Source organism: Carex rostrata, chromosome 5, assembly GCF_964058835.1.
Source record: "Carex rostrata chromosome 5, lpCarRost1.2, whole genome shotgun sequence".
Lineage (NCBI taxonomy): Eukaryota > Viridiplantae > Streptophyta > Magnoliopsida > Poales > Cyperaceae > Carex > Carex rostrata.
Window position 1 is genome coordinate 3,020,826 of NC_135922.1, and position 27,804 is coordinate 3,048,629.

Consider the following 27,804-nt stretch of genomic DNA (forward strand, 5'->3'; position numbering starts at 1 on the left):
TTTCTGATCGAAAGTTTAGATCATTGTACCAATCCTTTGAATGTACTCTTTCTCTTTCCTATATTATTTTATAATTTTTTTATGAATAAAAAATTTTACCAGTTACATATTCCAATGTGGTTTTGCTATATGGTCTATCACAGAACAAAAATAAAATTAATATATACACCAACAACTAATTCTGATCACCAAGTCTCCAATTAAAAAAAACCTGATATGTTGTTGTTGCTAATAATTATTTTGGCATGTCATTATAATTTTCTTAACAAGTTAATACTTTATACAACTAAAAATTGTTTCTGCACGGAAAGAAAAATGCAAAACAAGTAACAAAATCTGAAAAAGGATAAAAGCCAAAAAAATACGAAAAAAAGAGAGCCATAGATTCCATTTATTGGGAATGGTGCTTCTTCAAGCTTTAAAATAACCCAAGTGGAGTTATTTTTTTGGAAATGATGTATGTTAGATGGTAATATATTTTATGAAAAGAGACCGAATCGTCTGCCCCCAGAGTCTCTGCGGGTGGGACCCATTTAAAAACAGTAACAATAATTAAACCCTTAAACAGTAACCGGTCCCACCCCGGTCCCACTGCGCAGAGACTCTGGGGGCAGGAAATTCCTGCCCCCCGGAGGGCAGATGATTTGATTTCTTATGAAAAACCCTTAGACAGAGGGTTAAAATAATTCTACTACCCCAGCTATTTGGTTCTCTCATGTGGTGGAACTGTACCAGTGTTTTAAAATGCGGTTTTGTTCATGCATGCGGAAGGCCACTGCATACCGCATATGCGGTATGCGGACGTATATGCGGATTTTCATGCGGATTTATATATGCGGATTTTAAAATAAAAATCCACGTATATATATATAGAGAGAGAGTGTGTGTGACTAATGTACATTTGTATGCATACGGTCCAAATTTAAAATTTCAAAATCCAAAACGTCGATCCGAACCGTTCATCTTGTTCTCCATATTAATATGTGCTTGGAGACCAAATTTTACATTTTTCTGAATTTTTTTACTATTTATTAAGTCACTTTGAAAATTGCTGATCCAACGGTGGCTGCTGATCCGCATGGGAGGACTGCATGGCCGCATATTCGGACCGCATGGCCGCATTTTAATCCGCATATGCATTTTTTTATTCCGCATGGCCGCATATTCGGACCGCATATGCGGCCGCATGGTCAAAACCGCATGGAATGACTGCATGGCCGTTCTGAGCGCGGCTGCCGACCGCATACGCATATGCGGCCGCATATGCGGCCCATGCGGCCGCATTTTAAAACACTGACTGTACTATTGGTGCGCTCTCACTATTTTTCTATATTTTGCGTGGATTTTTCTGTGGTTGTTATCGCAGAGAGAAAAATAATAATGAAACTGCATCAGTGTTGCAGTCCGACCCAACTGTTCCATCTATTTTTCTAACAAAAAAATTTGTCCTTTTTTCTTTTTGGCACATGAATTTTTAATTACTAATAATAATTTGTCACATAAATTTTCAAAGAAAATTACGCTACATGAAAAATTACAAATAAGCTCACAGCTCCTCCACTATCTAAAGAGACACAGCTAGAATTTTATCATGAAACAGAGCCAACATGTTGTGTTCCCAATTCCAATTAGATTAGAATTCATGAACCAATAACTTTTACTGTAGCAGTCGTTCCTCTGGAGCATTTGCAACGCCGAGATTCTCCAGTTCAGTCATAATGGGTCTATTAGTCTTTCTTTTAGAACTAGGCAGGGGTGCCATGTTAATGGGCCCATTAGTCAGTAATTGAGATGAGCCCATGACTACAGGCGATGATCGTCATAACTCATAAGTCATAACTAGGGGTGTCAATGGTACCCTTTTAGCCGTTTACCCGACCCGTATCGTATTCGATAAGGCGGGTATGGGTAAGATTTTTTTTTCGTTAGCTTATTGGGTATGGGTATGGGTAAGAATTTTTTTTCGTTAAATAAATGGGTAAGGGTATGGGTAATGACTATTTCGCACCCGTTACCCTATAAGGTAATTATAAAATTCAAATATATATTCAATTCAATTTTCAACTCACTTAAATATATATTTAATTCAATTTCTAACCCACTTAAATGTATATTTGTGTTTTTGAATTTTTATTTTTTATAAAAAAATAATTTAGTGGGAATTAATTGCAGATTTATTTTATTTTTTTATTAGAAATGCAATTATATATGTGTTAAAATGAATGAGTTTTTGATATTTAATTTATAAAATATAATAAAACTAATTATTATACTAGTATTATCCGTTATTCACCCGCTACCGTTTCGTTACCCGATAATATTAACGGGTAAGGGTAAGGTAGGGTAAGATTAATTTTTAATGGGTATGGGTAGGGTATGGGTAAGATCAATTTTAATGGATATGGGTATGAAAATGTTTCCACCCGACCCGTACTGTACCCATTGACACCCCTAGTCATAACAGAGTTGCACCTAATTATGGTGTTCTACACTATCCTATTTTAAAATAGTATAATTGTTAAAAATATTTAAATAAAGTTAAATAAATGCATGGGAACCACTAATTTACCCTAAATAATATAGTTAGAGTGTGGTCCCAAATAGTTAGATTTTGGGGGATAGGAGATTGGGGTAAATTATGATTACTCTAAATAAATAATGATATATATATCAATGAATTGTGAGCTTATTGCAGTGGCACAAATCCTCGTCTCTATTCTATGAGGACGTATATTAAATTCTCGAGAATAATGTACCAGACCTCTTTAATAAAGAATAATACATATATCAAGAGTATTAGGACCATTTCATACTTTCAAGGTTAAGAATCAAATAGTAAAGTGTTCTCTAGTGGTCTCAGGCAAGACCATTTCTTCCCTATCTTTGTTTTGGCGCTTAATAATCTAATTATTGATTGACCCTTAGTCCCAAATGTCCTCAGTTTTGGATCCGGACTTGGCTGTTACCACGTGGAGAGAACAACAAATCCTTAAAAAATAAATATAAACATAATTGAGGGTAATTTTGTTCAAGCAATCATTGTCTTCTTCTTTTGTCTGTGAAATGTTGTTACATAGGATTTATTTTAGATTACATAAATAAACCATAAATTTACTGGTACTTAATTATGAACCCAAATGTATGCATTGAGCATACAAATAAACCATAAATTTAGATTACATAAATCTTCATTTAATACCACTTCAAGGTAATTTGCAGTTCAGCTTAGACTAATCCAACAGAAAACCTGGTATTATTGTAACCTTACATGAAAAGAAACAAAAGCACAGAACACATCCTAACTGAAGACAAAAGGAAAAGAAACTAAATGATCATTCGAACTAGAGTTCTAATTTTTTACAACTATGAAACATAAAAAAGACAGTAAATGAAACTAAGAAACCGCTATTTCTGATTCAGTCCAGAACACAACACTTAATTAGCATGGTACTGCACGCACCACCAGTGCCAAAAACATCAGTTAAAACAGCCAAGTTAATACTTTTTCAGAGAACATTACACTTCATGGAAAATTACAAATAAGCCCACCAAATGACTGAATTCCAACATTAAGCCCTGCTTCCGTCACAGAGCTGGAATTTTATTAAGAAACAGAGACAACAAAACAAAATAATTATGGATTGATTATCATAATGTTGGACTTTGTTGATGCATAAAACACAATACTAACTGAGCATTCAAATAAACTAATATATAAAATAAACACAAGTGCAAACAAACAAACATAACATAATACACAACAAAATACTAACAATCCAACAATCCAACATAAAAATACTACAGGTACTGAGATGACATAAATCTATACTACAGGTACTGGGGGGCAAAATGCTATCGCCGGCATCCTCCTCCTGTATAATGTCTATGTGCATCGTGGGCGTCGGGGTCCCGAAAAATGACTATGTTGCTACATGCGCAAAGTATTGGCTATGCGATTCGCCTGAGTCATGATCATTGGCCCTCGGGGGAAACATCAGTGGTGCGATCTCCTCTTAACTGAACCATGGTATCTCTTTACAGAGATCCTCTAGGGCCTCCTGCATGACCTACATATCATATATTATTAGCTGTGATATTCGATAACTACTTATTTGAAAAAGTAAAATTTTGTTTTATGTTACCTGTGTGATTTGTGCAGGATATGTTGGATATTCCTGGTCTTGCCTCTGGTGCTCTCTCTTCGTTGTAGTATGCATTCCATCCACACATGGAGTACAACCAGCCTTGACCCGGATAAGGACCGCCATCTGCAGGGGCATCTGGCATCAGTGTGCTACGTTCCTCTCTAATGACCAGAGGAACAAGACACTACCGGCACCATGCTAGTCACCCTTCTAAGCTGGCATGCTCGACGCTGCCGGCACCATGCTTGAGTTGGGATGTCCCTACTTTCCTCCAACCCTTTGTAATGACCAGCTTAATAGCGTGAGCACACACCTGCAAATTAAAAAGGACAGATTAAAATTAAGATACATTTAACATATGAATTTGTAATTTGTACAAATTAAGGCATTTACCTAGGGTCTGGTAACTCTGAACCAAGTCTGATATTTTTAAAACCTAAATTTTGGTGTTTGGGAAGCAAAATACTAGGTCCGGTAACTCTGAACTAACTCTGGTATTTTCAAAACCTAAATTTTGATGATTGTCAGTTCACAAATGTGGAGTCGGTACTAGTAGCACTTGGTTTTAAGAAGTGCCTTTTTCCAATTGAAAGTGCCAAATCTGTTGAATTTAAACCTCTTTATGAAGCTACCTCAAAATGCAATGTACTGTTGACTGAATGAAGAGAGCCCAAGTTCAGGTCGAGAGATCTTGTTCAAGCTCTAGGTAGGATTGTCAGAGGTTCAAGCAACCCTGTTCAAGACCTTCTTTCTAATTTTGACCTCACCTTGGGTTCACTCGGGTCTCTGATTTTCTATGTTGATTTACTGGTAGATAATAGCAATTATGGGAATTATTCAATCGAGAATTACAGTTTGGATTGGAACATGAGGCTGGATTCTGCTGCTGTGCGTGCATTAAATGTATTTGAGAGCAAGACTGACCAGAACAATAATTTTAGCTTGTTCGGTCTAATGAACTGTATCTGTACTGCTGGTATGGATAACGGCTCCTGAATCGGTAGCACCTACAGTATATACCAATTGAGGCTGGATTTTTGTTTGTTAAATCAGTACAACAGTATAATACCTTACTATTGGCACCGGCAGTGTATGCCAAATTAGCGAATACTGATTTTGGATGCAAGAGGATTCATTTGGGAAGTTCACTGCTACGGTTGAGATTACCATAGACCTCTATAAAATAGATAACAGAGAGTATATGATCTCACCGAGCTATGAGACAGCTAGCTTCACTGTCACACACGATCCTTCACCTTCCCTGCACCTTCATCCTGCACGACCCTCCACTGTCACGCATGATCCTCCATCTTCATTGCACCTTCCATCTGGCTTGACCTCCGTCACACGCGCCACCCTTGTTCAGTTTTCTGGTATTCTGGTAATATGGCAAAACAGTTCAGTACCATAATAACACATGTCGGTGCATATAAACGGGTACTAGAATAACATCAAAACGAGAACATCACGTATTGGAGATATGTCAATGAGAAATTTAGACTATGAGTACATATGATAGTTGATGTACTTTCCACTTTCACTTTTTTAGTTTCTCAAATTTCCACTTACTAAAGGGAATTTAAAGTAAGGGGCAAAATTGTCAATTAGATATTTTATTAATATTAAATTGAACTTTTTAGTGAAAAAAATCAAGAATGGGTATATTAATAAAATAGTTATATTTAGATGGGGAAATAACTAATTTTCAATTTTGAATGGAGAAATATCTAATTGAACAAGTTATATTGGGCTCAATGGCATATATCTAAATTTCTCTAAACCGTAAATCCTACAAGATAAACAAGCAAGATGCACAAACAAATTGAAAAAAAGAAGAAAAGAATTAGTGAAAGGGGATCAGAACCAGTAACAAGGCAACTTCTTATTTCCCAATAACAAAAGGATTGCAATTTAAGCTGATCCAGCTCCTCTCTGTTCACCACCTTCCCGTTTAGCTTCTTTATCATCTCGAGGGCTGTCAATCAACTGCCAATGTAAATTAGATATGACATGCTGGCAATCATCTTGAGGGCTGTCAATCAATAGAAGTTGTTTGGTCCGGTAACGACCAAATGTATTATAGTATTGGAAATCACCTCTGTTTCTTTTTTTTTTATTTTTATTTTTTGTCTTATTCTGTAACTTTGGGTAATTTTTTTAGGCTTAAGCATGGAATTCCAAAAAATTTACCCAAGATAGTTGGTACTGGTTTTAGTACTGGTTGGGTCTGCTATTAATAAATATGTAATCAAATGTCTCTAGCTTCTAAATAATCTAATATTTGTATATCTTCAAGTGTTGTACCCAGACCTCATCATAAGTGATGTTGTTTCTTGGGCACCAGTCTCATCAGAGGACAATCACCAATGGTAATATGATGTCTGAATTGAACACTTTCAGCAGCAGGAGAGATGCATATGTTCCTACAGTTTTCAGTTTTATTAGGCTATGAAAACCTTCCAACACAGAAATCGTACAAACTTGTGTTTAAGCCCCTCTGACAAGAAGTATTTTCCACAATTTTGCAATTTATAAAGATAGACCCTAGATGTTTTCAAAATTTCACAATTCAGTTCATGGAGATTGTATCAGAAAATACCAAAAAATAAAAATGCTTTGTACAAACAAAATATAAAGCTGGTACAAGGTTTATTGAAAAAACAGATTTATCATTTAGAAAATCCATTACTAAAAAAATGGAAAGCTGAAACAAATCAGCAAGATTAAGCTCCTCTAATCAAAGTAAAACTGTAAAAGTTTCACCTTATTTACCATCTAATGTGTTATTCAGTATATGAACAGATTTAACAAGTCACAACATTTACATTGTAAATAATTAAAACATAGATCTGTGTTAAGTATCGTACCTTCTAATTTTAAGAATTGATGGTATTTCTACTAAACCAATACAGACTGCCAATCAGAGCTCAGTCATGAGCAGTTAATCCCCCACCTAAAAGAGTTAAAAAAAACCCAAAGAAAATTGTTATAGTGCGGGTACAGAGCGGATATTGTTATCAGCTTTCTAAGAAAATATCCAATTTTCAGAAAGTTGATATTCTTTTGTTGCAAGAAATTATTTTGACCCGTCAATAATTTTTTTTAGCAAATCAATATTTAAAATAATTTACCTCCCGAATTTTTTATGTATAGAATTTAAAAACAAAATAAAATTCAAAAGGTAGCACAAAGATGAAAAAAACCCAGAACTTAGCAGAATTGCAACCTAGGTCTGCTTTTATCTTTTATTAATTAAATATAGACAAATACAAAGTAGATGTTATTTTGTGGACTATGTTATTAAAAAAAAATGTATTTTTGCAAGATTTTATTTCACCTCTTACACACTTTTATTTAGTAATGGGTAAATAGCAAAATAGAACGATGGTGCCATCTCCTCGAAACTGAACCATGGCACCTCTCTAGGGCCTGCTGCATGACCTACATAAAAATAATATTAGCCATGATTTCCAGTAACTACTTGAAAAAAATTAAAATATTGTTGTTTGCTACCTATGTGGTGTATGCGGGATATGCTGGATGTGCTGGTCCTGCCTCTTGTGCTCATTCCTTGTTGTGGGATATGCTGGAAATGCGCATTCTATCCACACATGGAGTACAACCAGTCTTGATGCGGGTAAGAACTGCCATCTCCAGGGGCATCTGGGATCGGTGTGCTATGTTCCTCTGTGTTCTCGTTAGATGATATTTCACGCCAGTTGGGCGGGTCAGTGCCCTTCAGCATGGAGACTAGTCGCCCTTCTAAGCTCGCATACTTGACACTACTGGAACCATGCATGAGTTGGCATATCCCTACTTTTCTCCAACCCTTTGTAACGACTAGCTTAATAGCGTAAGCACATGCCCTCATAACCTGCAAATGAAAAAAAAATACAGATTAAAATTAAGAAACATTAACATATGAATTTGTAATTTGTACAAATTAAGGCATTTACCATGCGAGTAAGGCATTTGTAATTTGTAATTTGTACGAATTAAGGCAACATACCTGGGTCTGGTAACTCTGAACCAAGTCTGATATTTTTAAAACCTAAATTTGATGTTTGGAAGGCAAAATACCTAGGGTCTGGTAACTCTGGACCAAGTATGGTATTTGTAAAACCTATATTTTCGTGCCTAAATCCTAAACCCTAGATTTGTACAAATTCTAATAATTTATAATATTTAATTACTAATAAAAATGAATAAAAACATATTTGTAACACTTTGCAAAGTTGCTCAGAAATGGTTTGGGAGAGAGAGAGAAGTGGAAAGTGAAATTTTGAATTTTTTTATCCTAAAACCGCCTGTATTAATATTACCCCTTATTTGTAGAAATCCCTACTGCTGACATTGCTAGCAGTATTGACAATAAATGCTACTGCTGCCAATGCCAGCAGTAGGAGACAAATCGTATCACTGTCAATGGCAGTATGGTTATGTTTCGATATTTTCCAATGTGATGTTATGTTTGAGTTTTTGAATTTTGTTATATTATGAATAAAATTTTCGATTTTCTTGGAGCTGTCATGGTCATTTTGTCTATGAAATGTTGCTGCATTGGATTTACTTTAGATAAGTTGCACAGATACGCTTAGGTTGAGCTTAAATTTTGAAATTAGGGGGATGACTGGTTGACTATGCTAAATTTGACCATCTGATCAAACCAGAACCTTGATCCCACCAAGCTCTTCAGAGGAAGATTGACACTCTCTACCTCAAATCGATCCAATAAGCCATCAAGGAAGTTCTCAGGATCTTCACAGGCATTGTTTGTGAAAGTATTTCTCTCAAGAACAAAATTACAAATGTACTGGTACTCTCGATGCTATCCATCTACCATATCATCAAGAACCTGTGAATCCAAATTCCTTTGTTAATATGACATTGGGTTGCATACAAGTAAGCCATCAATCAAAACTTCAGCTTGGATCAATCAAACAGAAGAGAACCCGCTATTATTGTAACTTTGCCTTAACAAAAATTTGAACTGCTTTGGTTCAATTTTCAACCAACAATAAAACCTAGGAAATTTAGATATATGCCCACCATAACTTGTTCAATTAGATATTTCCCCATCCAAAATTGAAAATTACTTATTTCCCCATCTAAACATTATTATTTTATTAATATACCAAGTTTTATTTTTTTGACTAAAAAAATCATATTAATATCAATAAAATATCTAATTGACAATTTTGGACCTTACTTTAAGCTATACTGTTATTCTCAATCATTTCCAGGCTCCCATCCTTCAATATTTGTAAATTTGAGAAATTAAAATGTTGAGTCAGCAACTCAGCATAGCTAAATTTTTCAGTGATTGTCAGTTCACAGATGTGGAGTCGGTACTGCTAGCACTTGGTTGTAAGGAGTGCCTTGTTCCAATTGAAAGTGCAAAATCTGTTGAATTCAAAGATTCAAACCTCTTTATGAAGCTACCTCAAGATGCAATGTACTGTTGACTGAATGAAAAAAGTCCACGTTCAGGTCGAGAGATCTCGTTCAAGCTCTAGGCAGGATTGTAAGATGTTCAAGCGTGCCTGTTGAAGACCTTCTTTCCAATTTTGACCTTGCATTGGTTCACTCGGGTCTCTGATTTCCTAGCAGATGATAGCAATTATGGGAATTATTCAATCGAGAAGTACAGTTTGTATTGGTACATGAGGCCGGATTCTGTGGCAGTGCGTTCATTAAATGTATTTGAGAGCAGGACTGACCAGAACAAGAATTTTAGCTTGTTTGGTCTAATGAACCATACCTATACTACTGGGATGGATAAACGGCTCCTGAATCGGTGGCACCTACAGTATATTGCAATTGAAAATAAGTATGTGTTTGTTAAATCTGTACAGAAGTATAGTACCTTACTTTTGGCACCTACAGTATATACCAAATTAGTAAATACATTAGGGAAGTTCACTGCGATGGTTGAGATTGCCATAGACCTCAGTAAAATAGATAACAGAGAGTATGTGACCTCACCGAGCTATGAGATGGAGCTAGCTTCTCTCAAGAATCAACCGTCCTTCATCCCACACGACCATGCACTGTCACGCACGATCCTCAACGTGCATGTAACTGAGTACATAAATTGAGTTTTGTGTTACCTTAAGAATGCAGGAAGAAACCAATAGCTTTTAGACTTGCTAGAAGTAACTGAGTACATAAATTGAGTTTTGTGGACCCTTTACCTGATAGAAGTAGCTGTTTCCCTGTGTACCAAAATCCATCCTGCGGCAATTACGAATATCAACCATCTCCATCATGGGTTGTGACACATCACCTGTAGGGAACTGCGTCTGCAACCCTTTAATTGCTGTAAGGTTCACACACTCACTGATGATTAATCGCCGAAGTTTGGATTGTGGTAAAAGGTGGATTTCAGGAAAAAGGCAGTCAACTATCTTTAATTCTTTCAGTTGATATGGAACAGTTAAAACCTCGTTAAATTGGGGACAAGATTTAATTGCAAATTTCTCAAGTAATGGGAGATCTCCTTGCAGAAATTGAAGTGATATGAGCTCAGAACATCCCTCAAAAAAGATGTCCTTGAGAAATGGTACGTCCCCATCCATCCAATGAACCAAGGACAGCTTTCGACAACCAAAGATATGAACACTCCGCACCATAGATTGTGAGGAAAAAAAGATCTCACGAGTACCACAAGATTTTATTTGCAGTTCTTCAACTTCTTTTGGAATTTTTAGGAGTTTCAACTGCGGACAATCAACAAATTTTACTAGTGGAAGAGAAATTGTGTCCCCATCCTTCCATTGAACTGATATTAGCTCTGGACAGTTATGGATTTCTAACAGCTGACACCTTGATGGTAAAATGATTTCACGAATACCGCAGTGGGCTATCTTGAGCGTATCAAGTTCTACAGCTGGGATGGCCGAGAAAATCCTTAATTTTGGGCAATTAAATAGAGACACTCTCCCCCGTGAAACATTTTGAATCTCAGATTGAAAATCACTATTTCTTGAATCCATCTGCTTCTTTTCTTCCAGGATGGCTGAGAATATCAATAATTTGGGGCATCCAGAAAGTGAAATACTCCCAAGAAAAGATAAGTCCCCAATTTTGTAATAAATCGAGAGAAGCTCTCTACAATCAAAGATCGAAACCTTTTGAAGTTTAGATAGTGATGAGAAGTTGATTTCTTGAATGCCACAATCTGATATATGCAGCTGCTTCATTTCTTGGGGGATGGCCGAGAGCATCGACAAATTGGGGCATCCAGAAAGTGAAATACTCTCAATAAAAGGTAAGTCCCCACTTTTGTAATAAATAGTGATCAACTTTCTACAATTAATTATTGAAAGCCTTTTAAGTTCAGAGTGTGCAGAAAAGTTTATTTCTTGACAACCACATCCATCTACCTCCAACACCTCAACCTTTTGTGGAATAGTTACTTCCCATAATTTAGAGCAATTATTTATGGTGAGTTTCTTAAGGCAGGGTTCATCACCTAAATTGAGCATGTTATTGAATGACGAAAAACTAACTAGAGGTGCAGGTTGCTTGGACAAATCATTTGCAAATGAAAGCCCTGCAAGAAGTTCATCTTCTACATTTGTAACAATGTTACAACTCATGTATATTTTGAGAGATTTGAGATGTGGGAGTTGATCCAACAATGGAGGCAAGAAAGTAAGCTCCATATGGAAGTGCAGAGTTAGAGTTGTCAGCTTGGACATTAATGATCTATCAAGCAACCAATAAGGAAATCTTCTTCCTCTATAATTTAATATTTCAAGCTCTGTGAGGTTACCATGAGGTTGGAGGCTTTCAAGTACACCTTCCTGTATCTTTTCATTATTCTCAATCTTAGCATTGGTACTTGAACTGAGAGCTATGTTGAAAAATGGATATCCGTATCGCCATCTGAAAGAGATTTTGCAAGGAATATCGACTTCCTCAAAGCTTAGAATTAACTTGTGTAGATTTGACTTTGATACAAGATTGGCCTCTCTAGAGTGCTCGATATTACCAACGTTTTTGAGCCCTGAGATGGACATCAACCCACTAAGCCTATTCATATCCCTTAATTCTCCCAGCCCCCAGGTCATGTCACTTCCCATGACTTTAAATTTCCCATTTAACATTACAAGATTTGTTAATTTACCAATTCCAGATGGCAGGTTACATACAAAATCGTCAGATAGTTTTAGAACACGTAGGTTTGTTAACTGCTCTATGCTCCTAGGCAACTTTTTGAGTTTCCTAGAGAGTTCTAAGGATAATGTATCTAGATTTTGAAGTAGGTATATGGATTCAGGTAACTGCATGATTTTACTACTACACAACTGAAGAAACCGAAGGTTAATAAGGGATTTGATGTTTTCAGGTAACTCTAGAATATTATGGCAATTAATATCCAAAGTTTGAAGGTGGTAAAGAAGACATAAAGATTCTGGAAGGCTTTCTATCTTATCATCTTTAATAAAAAGGTAACGCAAGTGCTTCAATGCGCTGAGTGTGTCTGGCAGCATACAATTCCTCAACTGAAGAGCTCGCACATAAGTAATTTTAGAGAAAATGACAGAATCATCTATGTAGTTTCTTGGGCATTCCCTTACATATGTTCGAATAACCTTATTGTTGCAGGTGTTGGGATAAACTAAGCAATACTGCACTGCTTTGTGCCAGTATGCAAAGGATTGAAGAGAGAAGAATATTTTTCTGAATAGAAACAACGCTTTATTTCCTTTCTCTCTTACTCAATTACATAAAGTTATGTAGTATTTAAAGCAATACAATGTTCCTAAAATAAGCACCCACAACTTCCCTAAATTAAGCACCCACTACACAACATGCTAAAAATAACTAACCACTATGTTAACTAGTCCGAAAATAACTATGCTGAAAATAACCAATGCCCAAAATAACAAATGCAGTTTTTTATGCTGTTAAAAACTGATTTTTACATGCTTTAATCAATTTGAATTAATTTTCAACACTCCCCCTTAATTCAAAATTGATTATACCATGTTTGATTATGAATTCTTCAAACTTTTCTCTTGCAAGGCCTTGATCAGAATGTCAGCCTTCTGTCCTTGATAACTTGCACTCTTGATCTTCGTTTTGCTGCTAACAATTCTTCTTGCAATGCTTGATGCCATGTTTCATTTCCTACTGCTTCTTCAAAGATTGTGGATCTTTGTCTTCCACATGTTGTATACACCATGAAAAGCATGGGTTGCTCTTTCTTTTCTTCTTCACAGCATGCTTGCTGTTCTTCCCTTTGTTTTCTGAAACAATCGACTTGCACACAGCCGTATCTTTTGTAGTGGAAGCACTTGACATCTTCTATGTCGTGCTGAAACAAGAACTCGTCAAATCTACAAAGGCCACGTCCACCTCTGCCTTGAGAGGACTCCCCCTTTCTGTAGAATGCCCTTTCATCTCCTTTCTCCTTTGATCTGAACTTTGCTTCATGGGTCTGCAGTGATCCCATCAGTTCATGAAAGGAATAGGTTGAAAGATCCTTTAATTCTTCAATTGCTGCCACCATGTGATCAAATTTCGGTGCTACGCTTCTCAACACCTTTTCCACCATGGTTTGCTCTAAGATGTTGTCTTCATATGCTTGAATTTGGTTGACAACGAATGTGACTCTTCACTAGAAAAATCTGCATTGATTCTTCTATTTTCATATGCAACAAATCTCCGTGTAGGATTTGTCGTTTGATTGCCACAACTCGAGAACTTCCTTGAAATGCCGTCTTCAAGGTTGTCAATGCTTCTTTAGCCATTGTTGCTGCTGCAATTCTTCAAGGTTGCGCACCAATTGACTCTACCATCAATTGCAAATTGACTCTGCCTTCAATTGCTTGCCCACCGAACCATCGGCTCTAATACCATTTTGTTGGGATAAACTAAGCAATACTGCACTGCTTTGTGCCAGTATGCAAAGGATTGAAGAGAGAAGAATATTTTTCTGAATAGAAACAACGCTTTATTTCCTTTCTCTCTTACTCAATTACATAAAGTTATGCAGTATTTAAAGCAATACAATGTTCCTAAAATAAGCACCCACAACTTCCCTAAATTAAGCACCCACTACACAACATGCTAAAAATAACTAACCACTATGTTAACTAGTCCGAAAATAACTATGCTGAAAATAACCAATGCCCAAAATAACAAATGCAGTTTTTTATGCTGTTAAAAACTGATTTTTACATGCTTTAATCAATTTGAATTAATTTTCAACAGCAGGATGCTAAAAAATCTGACAATTCATGTTTCTTGGTTAAGTATAGGTGGTTTATTTTGTATGAACTATTCCATAGATTGTCATTCTCTAAAACAGGCTGGTTTATTTTTTGACAAATGGATCTTGCTAGATCATGTATTAAATCATGAACGTAGCATTTATTGTAATACCCAAAATCAATGAGTGATCTGCCTTGCAATTCATTTAAGTACTCACTTCCTATTTCTTCTAATGTTTTCTTAGTTCTTGATGAATTGCTATTAATGTAACCTTGCGCCATCCAGAGCCTAACCACATGGTCTCTATCAATCCGTTTACCTTTTGGAAACATGGCTAAATAAACAAAGCATGGTTTGAGATGTAGCGGCAATTTCTGGTAACTTAACTGTAATGGGGTAAAAATTTTGCCATTCTCATCTATTTTGAATATATCACTTTTCATAATTTCTCTCCATTTCTCTTCATCCATGTCATATCGTAGAATGCCTCCTAGTACCTTGGTAACCAAAGGGGAGCCTTTGCACTTCTTTACAATACAATGACCAATCTCAAGCAAATTTTTATTTTCACTTGGCTCTCCATTGTGGAAAGCAAAATGCTTGAACAGAGACCAACATTTTTCATCAGGTAAGCACTCCAACTGAATAGGAGATGTTGTCTGCATGATTTCAGCAACCGAGGTATTCCGGGTTGTTGTCAATATTTTTACAGTTTTACCACCTTTTAATGCAACCTGAAAGTGTTCCCACAGTTCTCTTTTTTCATTCCACATATCATCTAGCACGAGAAACAAACTAACATCGCTTATCTTTTCCTTGAGAATATCTTGCAGTATGCTTAACTCAGAAAACTCACAAGTTGTTCTGTTGATTGATTCAATTATTGCTTTAGTCAGGCGTACTAGGTCAAAATCCTCAGAGACTGATACCCAAGCTCTCTTGTCAAACAACTGCCAGAACTTGGAGTCATTGTAAACCAGTTGGGCAAGTGTGGTCTTGCCCAACCCACCAATCCCAATAATTGGAAGAACCATAAATTGTGGATCATTTATAGGGTTGAGGACACTAATGATGTTCTCCTTCTCCTTCTCTCTACCAAAAATAGCTCTCTCATCCACATGAGAGCTGGTTGGTGGCCGGATTTGTGGACCGATAACCAGCCGGGTCCCATCCTCCTCCCTCAAATGAAGATCCCTACGAGCATTTGAAATCTCTTGAAACCTTTGTGTTATACCCTTGATCTTTTCTCCCATGCCATCTGGAATCACGACCTTAGTAATACTAAATGAATAAGAAGCAATGGAAGATGATGTGTACATCTCGGCAAATTTTCTCTTAGTCCCTGTAGAATTGTATATTAAACTTTCTATTATTCCCCATGTTTAACTTAATTATTATATATATATATATATATATACATATGAAGAGGGATCCACTTACACTCTTTTTTGGTGACACTAGATTACAACCTGCATTTTCAAAGTCCAATAGTCGATCCAAACCGTTTAACATGATGGATATTTTAAAATGTGTTTGCAGATCAAATTTTACATTTTTTATTTCTTACTATTTATTAAGTATTTTACAAAAATTGTTGTTTTCAGACCATTGAATTTTGTAAAATTCTTAATAAATAGTTAGAAAAAAATTCAAAAAAATATAAAATTTGATATGCAAGCACATTTTAATATATTTATCATGTTGAATGATTTGGATCGACTGTTTGGACTTTGAAAACTTTGAAAATGTAGTTTGTAATTCGGTGTCACCAAAAAAGGGTGTAAGTGGATCCCTCATTTATGGCTAAGCTCAAATCGTTTGTTCCTAGACTCAGGAACTATTGACTCGATACTCCGATTTCCAAAATTCAAACGACCAATCCAAACCGTTAGATGTTTAATTTATATTAAAATGTTCTTGGATACAAAATTTTATATTTTTTAGAATTTTTTTACTATTTATTAAGATGGTTTGAAAATCGCAGTTTTTATTAAAATTGTGCACCATAAAAAAACAGCGACTTTCAAACCATCTTAATATATAGTAAAAAAATTTCAAAAAATATAAAATTTTGTCTCCAAGTACATTTTAATATAGATTAAACATCTAATGGTTTGGATCGGCCGTTTGAACTACATAAATTAGAGAACCGAGTTGTTTGTTCCTGAGTTTAGGAACAAACAATTTGAGCTTAGCCATTATATATATGTGTGTGTGTATATATATAGAGGTTGGCTATAATCAAAGTGGTAGTTCCTAAGCTTTGGTGCTACCAATTCGTTTTTCAATTTTCAAACTTCAAAATGTCGATCTGAACTGTTCAAGTCAATCTCTATATTAAAATATGCTTGGAGACCAAATTTTACATTTTTCTGAATTTTTTTACTATTTATTAAGCAACTTTGAAAATCGCTGATCCAACGATGGCTTAACAAAATAGTAAAATCAGAAGGCACCGTTGGATCAGCGATTTTTAAAGTGGCGTAATAAATAGTAAAAAAAATCAGAAATATGTAAAATTTGGTCTCCAAGCATATTTTAATTTAAAGATTGACTTGAACAGTTTGGATTGACGTTTTGAACTTTGAAAATTGAGAAATGAATTGGTAGCACCAAAGCTCAGGAACTACCACTTTGATCTTAGCCAACCTCTATATATATATATATATATATATATATTTGTATATATATATATTTGTATATATATATATATATATTTGTATATATATATATATATTTGTATATATATATACATATATATATATATTTGTATATATATATATATATATATATATATATATATATATATTTGTATATATTTATATTTGTATATATTTATATTTGTATATATTTATATTTGTATATATATATTTGTATATATTTATATATATTTATATATCTATATGAGGAGGATTCCAAATTCATACTAAAATATGATTGGTGAAGAAATTTTATAATTTTCAGAAATTGTTTACTACTTTTTAAAATAGGTAAAAAATCACTGTTTTTCGACTGTTCATAAACCGTGATTTTCTACCTATCTAAAAATATAGTAAATTCGATCCAAAAATTATAAATTTGATTTCCAAACATATTTTGGTATCAATATCATGTTGGGAGGTTTGGATTGACAGTTTGGACTTCGAAAACGAAGATATAAGAGAAAGGGGAGGTAGCATAGTTGGCTAGAAAAAAGTCCTAGAGTTGTTGTACCCAAATGTCGAGAGTTCGATTCCCTCTCACGACTTCGTAGCTTCTATGAAGATTTTAAAAAGAAAAAGAAAACGAAGATATAAAATGTGAACAATGATGAGGTATGGAAAAATATCTCGTAAAAATTCCATGAGAATTAAATGTGAACACAAGGGTTACTTCAAAGATTTTTTTTACGTTCTCTATTTTTTTCTTCGTGTTCGTTTGGATGGAGATTCAAAAAGTGTGACAATTTGAGCTGTATCTTGTCCAGTTACCACTTAGCCACTATGCCAGTAAAGATCAATGGAATGCAACTCGACTCACATGAGTCAGCTTACACACATGAGAGCCAGTAAAACAAAATAAGTGCGCTAAATTTTGCCAGGTTTCCGTACACTAATGAAATTATAGTCACCGGACATTTCATTAAAGTAACAAAATATTCAATTAGAAATGGGGCACACAGCGTACTATTCTAGCTAGGATCAGAAAATTTTCATTTTGAGATTTAATTAATAACTAGGTTATCAGGTTTTAGTTCAAATAGTTTCTACTTGGAGTCAAGTTGAATTGAGTTTCATGTAAAGTCAGAATTGGAATTGGAAAGTAATATACCACCGTCCCTATGGTAGGCCTCAATGGATGCATCTCCGCTGTCGACGATGGTTCTCAGCACCTCATAGTAGAAGTCATCAAGCACATCCTCTGCTTGGTAGGCCACACCTCTCAGCTCCTCCAGCCAAAGGCGAACAGATCTGTCGTGAATCTCTCTCTCTTCAGTGTCCTGTTGAACAGCCTGAATCCTGGCAAGCATCCGACTAAGCTTCTCCAAATCCTCTCTAACACTGTTGTCTTGATCGGAAACAGGGGATTGTGGATCGTGCTCGTGCAAAGTGGAAGTGGTGCCTCGAATGGCGTCCAGGAGCTTGGTGGAGAGTGATTGGATGGAAGAAAACAGTCCAGACGCCATTAAGTTCAATTGAGATGAATTGAAACTCTCTCTCTCTCTCTCTCTCTGGTTGCTAGACTAGACTTGGGCAAATTGATTTAGAACTTGTTTTCTCCAGCTGAGTCAATGGAGTTGGTAAGCAACCAGTGGGTTTATTTACTGTGGGCACACTCCCATATGGCAACTTGATAGAATACGACAATTGTGCATCGCAATATGGCATTAAACAATGCTACAAAAACAATCAAACTTGGATTTGATTGTTCCAGTCCATCGGACCTAACTTGGATTTGATGATTCCTATCGAGTCTGTCCGATTTACTTTATGATCCGTGCTTTCTTCTTAAATATTTGTACATATTTGTTTTAATATTTGTGCATATCAACTACGCACGGATTGTAAAGCGAATTGGACAGATGTTGAATCTATCAATCCCAAAATTAGGTCAGACTACTCAATCCACTTCCACCGGTTGCATATATTCCGTCACGTATAATGTAATATTACATTTATATAAAATGCTTTCTCACAAAATGATATCTACAAATATTAGGAAGATTATAACTATATACACCAACAACTAATTTCCATAACCAAATATCTAATTTTAAAAAAAGCTGATATACTCTCATTGCTAATAATATTATTTTGACCGGTCAATAGAATTTGTTAACAAGTCAATATTTTAAATAATTTATATCCCTATTTTATATTTATAACATTTAAAAAATATATATTCAGAAGGTAGCGCGCAGATGAAAAAAACTCAAAACCTACCAAAACTGCAACAATTGAATTAAAAGAAAATGTAGTTTTGCTTGATTTTATTTCGCCTCTTTCACGTTTTTATTTATTATTGGGTAAATATAAAGCATTTTGCGATTGTTGAGAAATAAGAACATTAATTGAAAGAATAATGTCGAATCACTAGTACAAAAAACGCGACCATACACAACAAATTATATGTGGATGCGACAAATTTCCACATTAATAGTATATAATGGGAGGAGACACTCGCGCGAAAAAATGCTCCAACATACACATAGGGTCTGAAAATTTTGTATTGTATCTGAAAGTCACGATTATTTGTACACGGATTAAAAATTTTGAACCGCATACGGTTATACAACTTCATACATAATCCTTTATTAAATAAGCATGTATGCTTTTGCTCAGTTTCCAAACACGGTCTTTTATTATATTATCTGATATGAATTAAAATTAAGAAATAAAGAATTATATTGTTTCAAGAATGCGCTATATATATATAACGAAGGGCAACAAAAATATATTTTATTTTGGAATATTTGTTGTGCAAATGCGTTAGTTATGTCAAAATTCATAACAGAGCTACACCTAAATATTGTGTTATGCAAATTATCTGTATCCTATTTTATAATATTATAATTGTTAATAATATTTAAATAAGAATAAATATATCAATATTATTATGACCATTTCATGCTTTTAATGGGAAGCATTAAATGGTAAATTGTTCTCTAGTGGTCTCAGGCAAGACCATTATTTCCCTATATTTGTTTTGGTGGTTGATTGTGTTGGCCCATTAATAATATAATTGCAGATTGACTCTTAGGCCCAAAATTGATCAATTTTGGACCTGGGCTTCATTTTTACCACTGGGAGAGAACCACAAGTCCATAAAAAATATTTGTAAATAAAATTGAGGATTACTTTGTTGGAGCAGTCATTGTTTTTTGGGCTGCTAAGACATTGTTTGCGCAAGGCAAGTATCACCCTTTGGAACAAAAATACAGATTTACCGGTACATGTCCATGGAATTCATATCACCTAAAGTAGCTCAAATTTTGAGCTTAGATCTGGACCATGAAATCTGTTTTGGCATGAAGTGCATTCAACCTCGAACTGGATTGACCTGGATTCTAATCGGATGATCTGAATTGGAACTCAAAATTTGAGTTACCTCTTCAATGTGATTTGCTACTCTGCTTAGACTAATCTGGCAGAGCAAACCGGTAAATTGAGAATTGAACGAGAGAATTGAATGAATGTTGCAAAAGTTTGGTGAAGAGCGATAATGGCGATAACGCGAAAACGAGAGTTAAAATTCACAAAATTGATTTACTTTATTTATAATTGGTTCCTAGTTTCTACAATAATTCCCATCAAATTTCCTAAATATTATCGCTCAATTTAATCTCGTGATGACACCTCAGACGCCACATCATCCATTGCCTATTTATTATAGTGGGACCCTTCTCGCAGTCTTAACTGTCGAATGATTAGCTTGACAAAGTGGACAAATTCTGATTCGATCCCACGACCAAACTAAAAGCAGAACAATTAGCCAATGGTACTACACCACCAGTGCCAATAACATTAATAGAGCCAAGTTAGTACTAATTCAAATCAAACTATACTGTATGGGTAATTAGAAATAAGCCCACCAAATGAATAAATTCCAAAATTAAGCCTTGCCTCCATCACAGAGCCGGAATTTTATCAAGAAACAGAGCCAACAAACAACATATAAGATTTATTACAAAAAAAAAAAAATCATGGAAACAAATAGTTTAAGATTCTATAATTATATACTTTACCATCAATTAAACACAGGGGATTGAAACTCATAATTATGTTCTTATTTTCACTTTCAGCCACCCATTTTTCCATAACAATTTAAAACTAGAGAGAAATTTTGCAAACTAACCAATATATCTAATTGAGGTCACATCTAGCATGGTTTGAGAGAGGTGTTTAACAAAGAAAGCAACCCTTCTATTCTCCGCATCCACAACCGCAAAAATACAATTAAAAAAAAATAATTTATTCATTCTTCTTCTTATACTTCTTTCAACGGCTATGTTATGTATCTTTGTCTCTCCCCTGTCTACTAACTTTACTTTCATGTCTTCTTCACCTAGTACATACAAACACTACCATGTAAAAATCATTAATTGCATGCTGAGTGCTGACACCCATTTTTTAAATACTGACGATAATGTTGTTTAATTTCTCGATTGAGTCATTGCCAAGCACTATTGTGCATTTGATCGTGGTTTCAACATCAAATATTAGATGTACAATTTTAGTGAACAAATCTGGTACAGATGCTGGATTGAGTGAGGCCTTAATCAGTAAATACGAGTTCCATTTAATAAAATTGCAATCTCAGATCATTTGCTTTAAAGTTCTTGACCCTGGATCAAAGCAAGAATGTCATGTACTCTAGATGAAAAATGTTACCAATATATAACCCCTGGCAGCACTTATTCAACACAATTGTCAAATTATTTGATATGAATAATGATAGTAGCAATAATTTCCACATGCAAATAACCAAAAAAAAAATTTTAAATCAATATTTTTTTAAAAATTTTATACTAACTAGTCATAATTTTTGTACATACCATTCACTACAAGAAATCTAACATTTAATGGCGCTAACAAACGCCAGTAAATGCTTGAGTAAACGCCGTCTATTCCAATTTCCGACATTTCATTCAATGCCGGGAATAAACGTGTCGGCAAAAGTAAATAGCGGCGTTTTTTTTCACTTTTAGAGGCGCCTCAGCAAACGCCGTCCGAAATATTTATTAGCGGCGTGTCTCCAAGCGCCATCCGAAAATTTTGACATTGTACGGCGTTTTGGACTTTTTTTTTTTCAGGCGCTATGTGAAACGCCGGTAAAAATCATTAAAATATTAAAAAAAAAATGCTGCTACAACAGCGTACTGGATGGTGCAGGATGGATCAACAACATACTGCTATTTATAAAATATTAACATACATTGACACCGCCAAATCCAATCAAAATATGTTTATACATATGAATAATTACACATATGGAAGAATGCATCACGCAAAATAAGGATCACATCTAAAAAGCTGAGTAATACTTGACTAAAATTGCTGGAAGAAAAGAAAACCATAACCTTCTTGTTGATAATTTTTTTAGAAAATCATACAAAAATTAGAAACCTCTTGCTGCTAGGATAATTCAATAGCCCTGCTCCAATCCTTCTACAGTCATCTGCAAGTAGAATAGTAATTTGAAAATCTTAGTCTTGTAACATCAACTCCTATGTAAACCGGCTTTTACTCTAGTTATTTTTTTAAGTGCCAGGATTTCTAATTGAGTTCTCATACGTATCATACGATATTAATCGCAGGGCTTGGTCTTTGTAATTGAATCATTTCATCTATGAATTCAATTATTTGGGTTCAAGGTGAACTGATGTTTCCTAAGGGAAATAAAGGTTTCATTACTGGTACTAATTTCTGATGAGTCTAACAATGTCTTCGTTACTGGTACTAATTTCAGTTCCCATTACAACCCGGATCTTAAATTGCTTTAAATTGCTTTGGTTCAGCTTCCAATACATACAAAAGACAGAACTATAAAGAAAATAAAGGGAATGGTAAACAGAATATGGCCGCACCTTTCACAATATTCCTGGAGTATTAGGGAGATGCTATTGGGCATAGCATCTGCATAAAAAAAGAATTAGTTATTGTAGACAAATGAAATCAATGCATAAAAAAATTATCCTTAAGTCACCTTATTTGACCATATAACTTCCCTGAAAATTAAAATCAATTAAAATATAAAAACTTATAACTTAAAATTAAAATCAATTAAAATACAAAATGCTATTGGGCATAGAGTCCATTTGCCGGCATTGTTTGTAACGCCGGCTTGGTTAGCACCAGCAAAGACTAGTTTTTTTTGTAGTGTATGCTAACAGTAAAAAGAAACACAAAAAATTGAAACCATAAAATGTGTGACTTATTCATTTAACAACTTGGAAAATAAAATAAAACTAAGAAAGTAATTAACTAACCAGATAGTGTAGAAGAGTGGCAGGGGCAGAGTTTCCAGTGTTGTCCATGTCCGGCTAAAGACAAATTGCCTTGTTCATAAATGTACGTACTGATTTGAATGACCACGGATGGTGTACTGGTAGTAAGTGGTCCCTACCTTCTAAACTTTTCCATGCTGGCTGATCTGTCACTCATTTCAAAGATTCCTGGAATAATTTACAGATAAAACAAATATTATTTTCATTAGGTTCTTAAGTATAATATATTACAAATTCTCCGTTTCATTCAAATACCAGAATCAAGTTGCTCAGTGAAAAGGTAATGTTGGCTGCTTTAAAACTTTAAATTATGACGTGACAAGATTGGATTGACTATGCAGTCATTTGGTACTTGCCGATTAGTGCAGTAGTCTCCAAATTCAGTTCAAATTGAAAACACAATTATGATAGTAATTCAGTGATAATTACTGATACCCAAACTAATTTACAAATTTTATTTCATCAAAATGCTTTCAATTTTAAGTAACATAATAATTAGTATAAGTTGTGATTATTTGATTATATTACGCCATGAATGTAATTTAAACCAATTTAATAATTTTGGTGAACCAAACACATGATGCAATACACAGTTTCGTTATATGGTAAAAATATAAAGACCTCAAGCCAATATTTGACACAACTTGAGCACTATGCCAATTCACTTGCAATACATGTCTTTGTTATTTTCCTTTCTTAGCTGTATTAGTCTGTACATGAAGAGAAACATAAAATACTATTAAGCGATATTAACATTTCTCTTATAATTATCAAATATAATATTTTCCTTAAAACAAGTACCTCCTTGAGTATTGTCTCAAACACCACTCCTATCTTTTGTAGAAGCTCTTGAGGCACTTGATGCTCACTTGATTCTCTTCGCATGCACCATGTAACCTAAGAAAACTAAAAATTCATACAAATGATAACTCTCGTGTAATATAATTTTAAATTTGAAATAGTTTCAGAAAGATTTCAACTCACCAAAAGGCACCTAGGTCGACAGGAAAGCCAAAAGAGAAGTCAGTACATGTTCGGCCACATATCTTATCTCTTGATTCGAGAACAACAACTTTAAGAGAGTAGAAGATCCATTAATCATTGGATTATTCATTCAGGTCCAAATACAAATTTACAATATTGTACTACTGAAAATGGCATCATGTTCTATTATTATAGATATTACCTTCTGATGTATCATTGACTCAAACAATCTCCTTTGTCTGCCATGTCAGCCATTTCAGAGCATTCTATAGGAAAAAAAAAAGATTTGATTAGTTCTGAAAACAAAACATATTGTTAAGGAAAAAAATATTTAATTAGTTTACATTGTCGGCCGGACACCTTCGGGTTTTCCGTCAGCTTTGAATTCAGCAAAGACAACCTCAACATGTGCCAACCTCCTCGAATATATTAATCAATCAACCGAATTGGAGCAGTATATCTGTGATACATGCAGGTGAGGTACCAGCTTAAATGAATTAGTAATGAAAATCTGACCTGCTATTGTTGATAAAAGACTACTGAATTGAGTAATAGTGCCATAATGGTACAATTTAGTAACAGCTTTGGAACGGTGATTACACATCTTTAAAGCCCTCTTCAAGCTACAAAAACCTGATAGACTTATAGTATAACTTGCAGACAACAAAACCCTCGGCTTGGATCAACCAAAAACAACCATTTATTAATTTAAATTCTGAGTTAAAAACACCGACTCATTTTCTGAACCATACCCAATCTAGTGTAATAAACACTAAAACCCCCAAATCCACTACACCTTTGTCCTCAAATCACTCCCAAATACTCAACAAGGAATGAACAACACCTTTGTAAACCCAATTGCGGAAGAAACTAACCCAATTGGTGATGAACATGACAAAATCAACTAAATTAAAACAATAAGGGCATAGTATAATCAAAACACCACAGGGAATGAGATTAGAATCAAATTCCCAAATGAGAATGCTGTGTAATCAGAGAAGAGGGGAAAAAAAATACCAGTTTTACGCGCACCAATATTCTAGGGCTTCGCTTGGCTGATCGAGAGAAGAGAGGAGCGACCCGGATTGACTAGCCGAGGGCGGCTGAAGCAAGAGTATCGGGTCTAAAAGAAGCGTGAGTGCAGCTGAGATCGGAGGGAAAGAGCTCCGGAGAGGCACTCTCTTAAAGAGATCGGACAGCTTCTTCTTATGAGCGCGGGGTACGGAGAGGTTTTGGGTTTGTGCGGGGATGGAGAGGCTGAGGAGGGCGCTGAGAGAGGGAAGGAGCGAGAGAGATGGGTCGTTGGATCAGGGCAGAGAGGGTATTGGGTCGATTTGGCGTCGAGAGAGCGAGAGAGACGGGTTTTGCATTGGCTTCTTTCAGAGAGATGGATCTGGCGCTGAGAGAGCGAGAGAGCAAGAATTAGCTTCTTTTTTTTTTTAACTAATAAAACCTTTGGCAAGAAAGGCTGGCGTTTCGGGTGATCCAATTCAACTATATGCGATGTACTGGCGTTTTATTTAGCGCCAGCCGAATTAACGCCGGGATAACCATATTTTGTTGTAGTGATTTATGAAATATTCCAATCCAAATTAAAGCCTAACTAGTGCTAGTTGTCTAGTCTTCGTAAAAAGTTGATATATCTAGTATGTATAAAGACTTAATATATTAGATATAAATTAAGACTTAAACACAAGTATAAAGACTTGCACATGCCAACTAGCGGCAACTCTAAGTCGTTAGTTGAGAAATATGACCGGAGATAGAGTCTGAGATGCAATTATCACCTCCCTTTAAATTAAGGGGTTTGTTACAAATATAAAGATAAAAAAATATATGTACAAGATTTGATTACCGATTTTATGTTAGCTATATATATATATATATATATATATATAGAAATATGACTGTTGCTAACGTGTGAAGTGATCTATACTAATAGTTGCACACATCGAGAGGTCTTGCCACAATCAATCTTTGTATTTATTATCCCACAACTATCATTAATGTTAAATTAGGAGAGTGGTAGTAGATAAAAAATTATTTTCTGGACTACGACATAAGACCAACTACAATTGGACATGGTAAACATTATAACTGAAGTTAAATCACATTGCATCTATTTGTTATATAAATATATATTGGTCAATCATGCCAAATACGACAAAATGAAAAAATAGACAGAAATAAAATAGTTTGAAATCGATAATGACTGCGAGACCGTGATCAAATGATTAGTTTGACAGACTGGACAATTTCTGACACAGCCCAACAAAGCGAAATAAAAACTGAACAATTAACAAATGGTATGCTGCATCACCAGTGCCAATAATATTAATATAGCCAAGTTAATACTTATTCAAAGCAAATTATACTTCATGGAAAATTGCAAATAAGCCCGCCAAATGACAGAATTCCAACATAGGCCCTGCTTTCATCACAGATCCGGAATTTTATCAAGAAACAGAGCCAACAAAACAAAATATAAGATTCATGATACAATTTTTTTTTTCATTGAAACAAACGGTTTAAGAATCTATAATTATGTATACTTTAACATCAATTAAACACATGCTGTTGCAGAGAATGTTATCTCGAATGAAACACATCATTCTATTCTTATTTTCACTCTTAGTCACTTGATCAGTTTACTAGGCATTTAACAGTACCATTTTGCCACAGCAGTTCACACCTAGAGAGAAATTTAAGAAAATTCTTGAAATTTTGGAAACCGACCAACATCTCTAATTGAGGCCATAATATCTGGCAGGGTTTGAGAGAGGTGTTTAACAAAGAAAGCACCCCCTCTATTCTCCACATCCACAACACAAAACAAAATTAATTAAATCATTCTTCTTCTGATACTTCTTTCAAATGCTATGTTATGTAGCTTTGGCTCTATCCTGATACCATCCTTTCCACTAACTTCACTTTCATGTCTTCTTCATAGTACATACAAACACAACCATGTAAAAATCATTAATTTAATGCTGAGACCCATTTTTAAAATTCTGGCGATAATGTTGTTTAATTTCTGGATTTAGTCATTTCTGAGCTCTATTGAGCATTTTAGGTGTCAACAACAAATATCAGATAGTACAATTTTAGTGAACAAATCTGGTACAAATGCTGCATTGAGTAAGACCTTAATCAGTAAATACCGGCTCCACTTAATGAAACTGCAATCTTTGGGGAGCACTGAATACATATTTATATATGACAAGTTTAGACGCCTTTATTGTAATTTCTATGTCCTTTTAAAAAAATAAAATAAATAATAATAATTACTAGCTGTAAAGAAATTCTCTAGTGGTCTCAGCACAGGCAAGACCATGTCTTCCTATCTTTGTCGTGGTGCTTGATTGTATGGGCTCATCAATTTGTGGGTCTAATCTCCAATCAATTGCTTTAAAAGAATGCTTGACCCTGCATCAAAGCAAAAATGTCATGTACTGGTCTAGTTGA

At 34.9% G+C, this 27,804-nt stretch overlaps 2 protein-coding genes and 1 long non-coding RNA gene across 4 annotated transcripts in view; all 3 read right to left on the reverse strand.

Moving 5' to 3' along the window:
* Nucleotides 1-27,804, reverse strand: part of LOC144554219 (putative disease resistance RPP13-like protein 1) — a 59,187-nt gene that overhangs the window by 21,243 nt on the left and 10,140 nt on the right. Inside the window, exon 4 of one of the 2 annotated variants that reach the window (XM_078302537.1) lies at nt 27,628-27,765. In XM_078302537.1, the coding sequence (XP_078158663.1) occupies nt 27,628-27,765 (138 nt within the window). Of the gene's footprint in view, nt 1-27,627; nt 27,766-27,804 lie in introns of those variants that run through there. The other variant, XR_013511568.1, reaches the window with a different exon arrangement.
* LOC144554368 (uncharacterized) lies at nt 10,295-18,534 on the reverse strand. The gene is made up of 4 exons (XM_078302693.1): nt 18,144-18,534; nt 14,368-15,711; nt 13,216-13,739; nt 10,295-12,781 (listed from the first exon to the last, which is right to left on the reverse strand). The coding sequence occupies exons 1-4, from the start codon at nt 18,532-18,534 to the stop codon at nt 10,295-10,297; spliced, it is 4,746 nt and encodes a 1,581-aa protein (XP_078158819.1).
* Nucleotides 24,065-25,903, reverse strand: LOC144554236 (uncharacterized). The gene is made up of 4 exons (XR_013511581.1): nt 25,357-25,903; nt 24,542-24,799; nt 24,340-24,427; nt 24,065-24,261 (listed from the first exon to the last, which is right to left on the reverse strand). It is a non-coding gene; the product is annotated as an uncharacterized LOC144554236 (long non-coding RNA).

What these genes read in the sequence shown, in the direction of transcription:
- LOC144554368 (XM_078302693.1), bottom strand. Translation starts at nt 18,534, where the DNA reads ATGGCGTCTGGACTGTTTTCTTCCATCCAATCACTCTCCACCAAGCTC. An exon ending in AGATTTTTTAGCATCCTGCT is followed by an intron (nt 13,740 to 14,367) that starts GTTGAAAATTAA and finishes ACCAAATTCAAG; the next exon opens with CATATGAAGACAACATCTTA. An exon ending in AACGAAGATCAAGAGTGCAA is followed by an intron (nt 12,782 to 13,215) that starts GTTATCAAGGAC and finishes AAAGCAGTGCAG; the next exon opens with TATTGCTTAGTTTATCCCAA.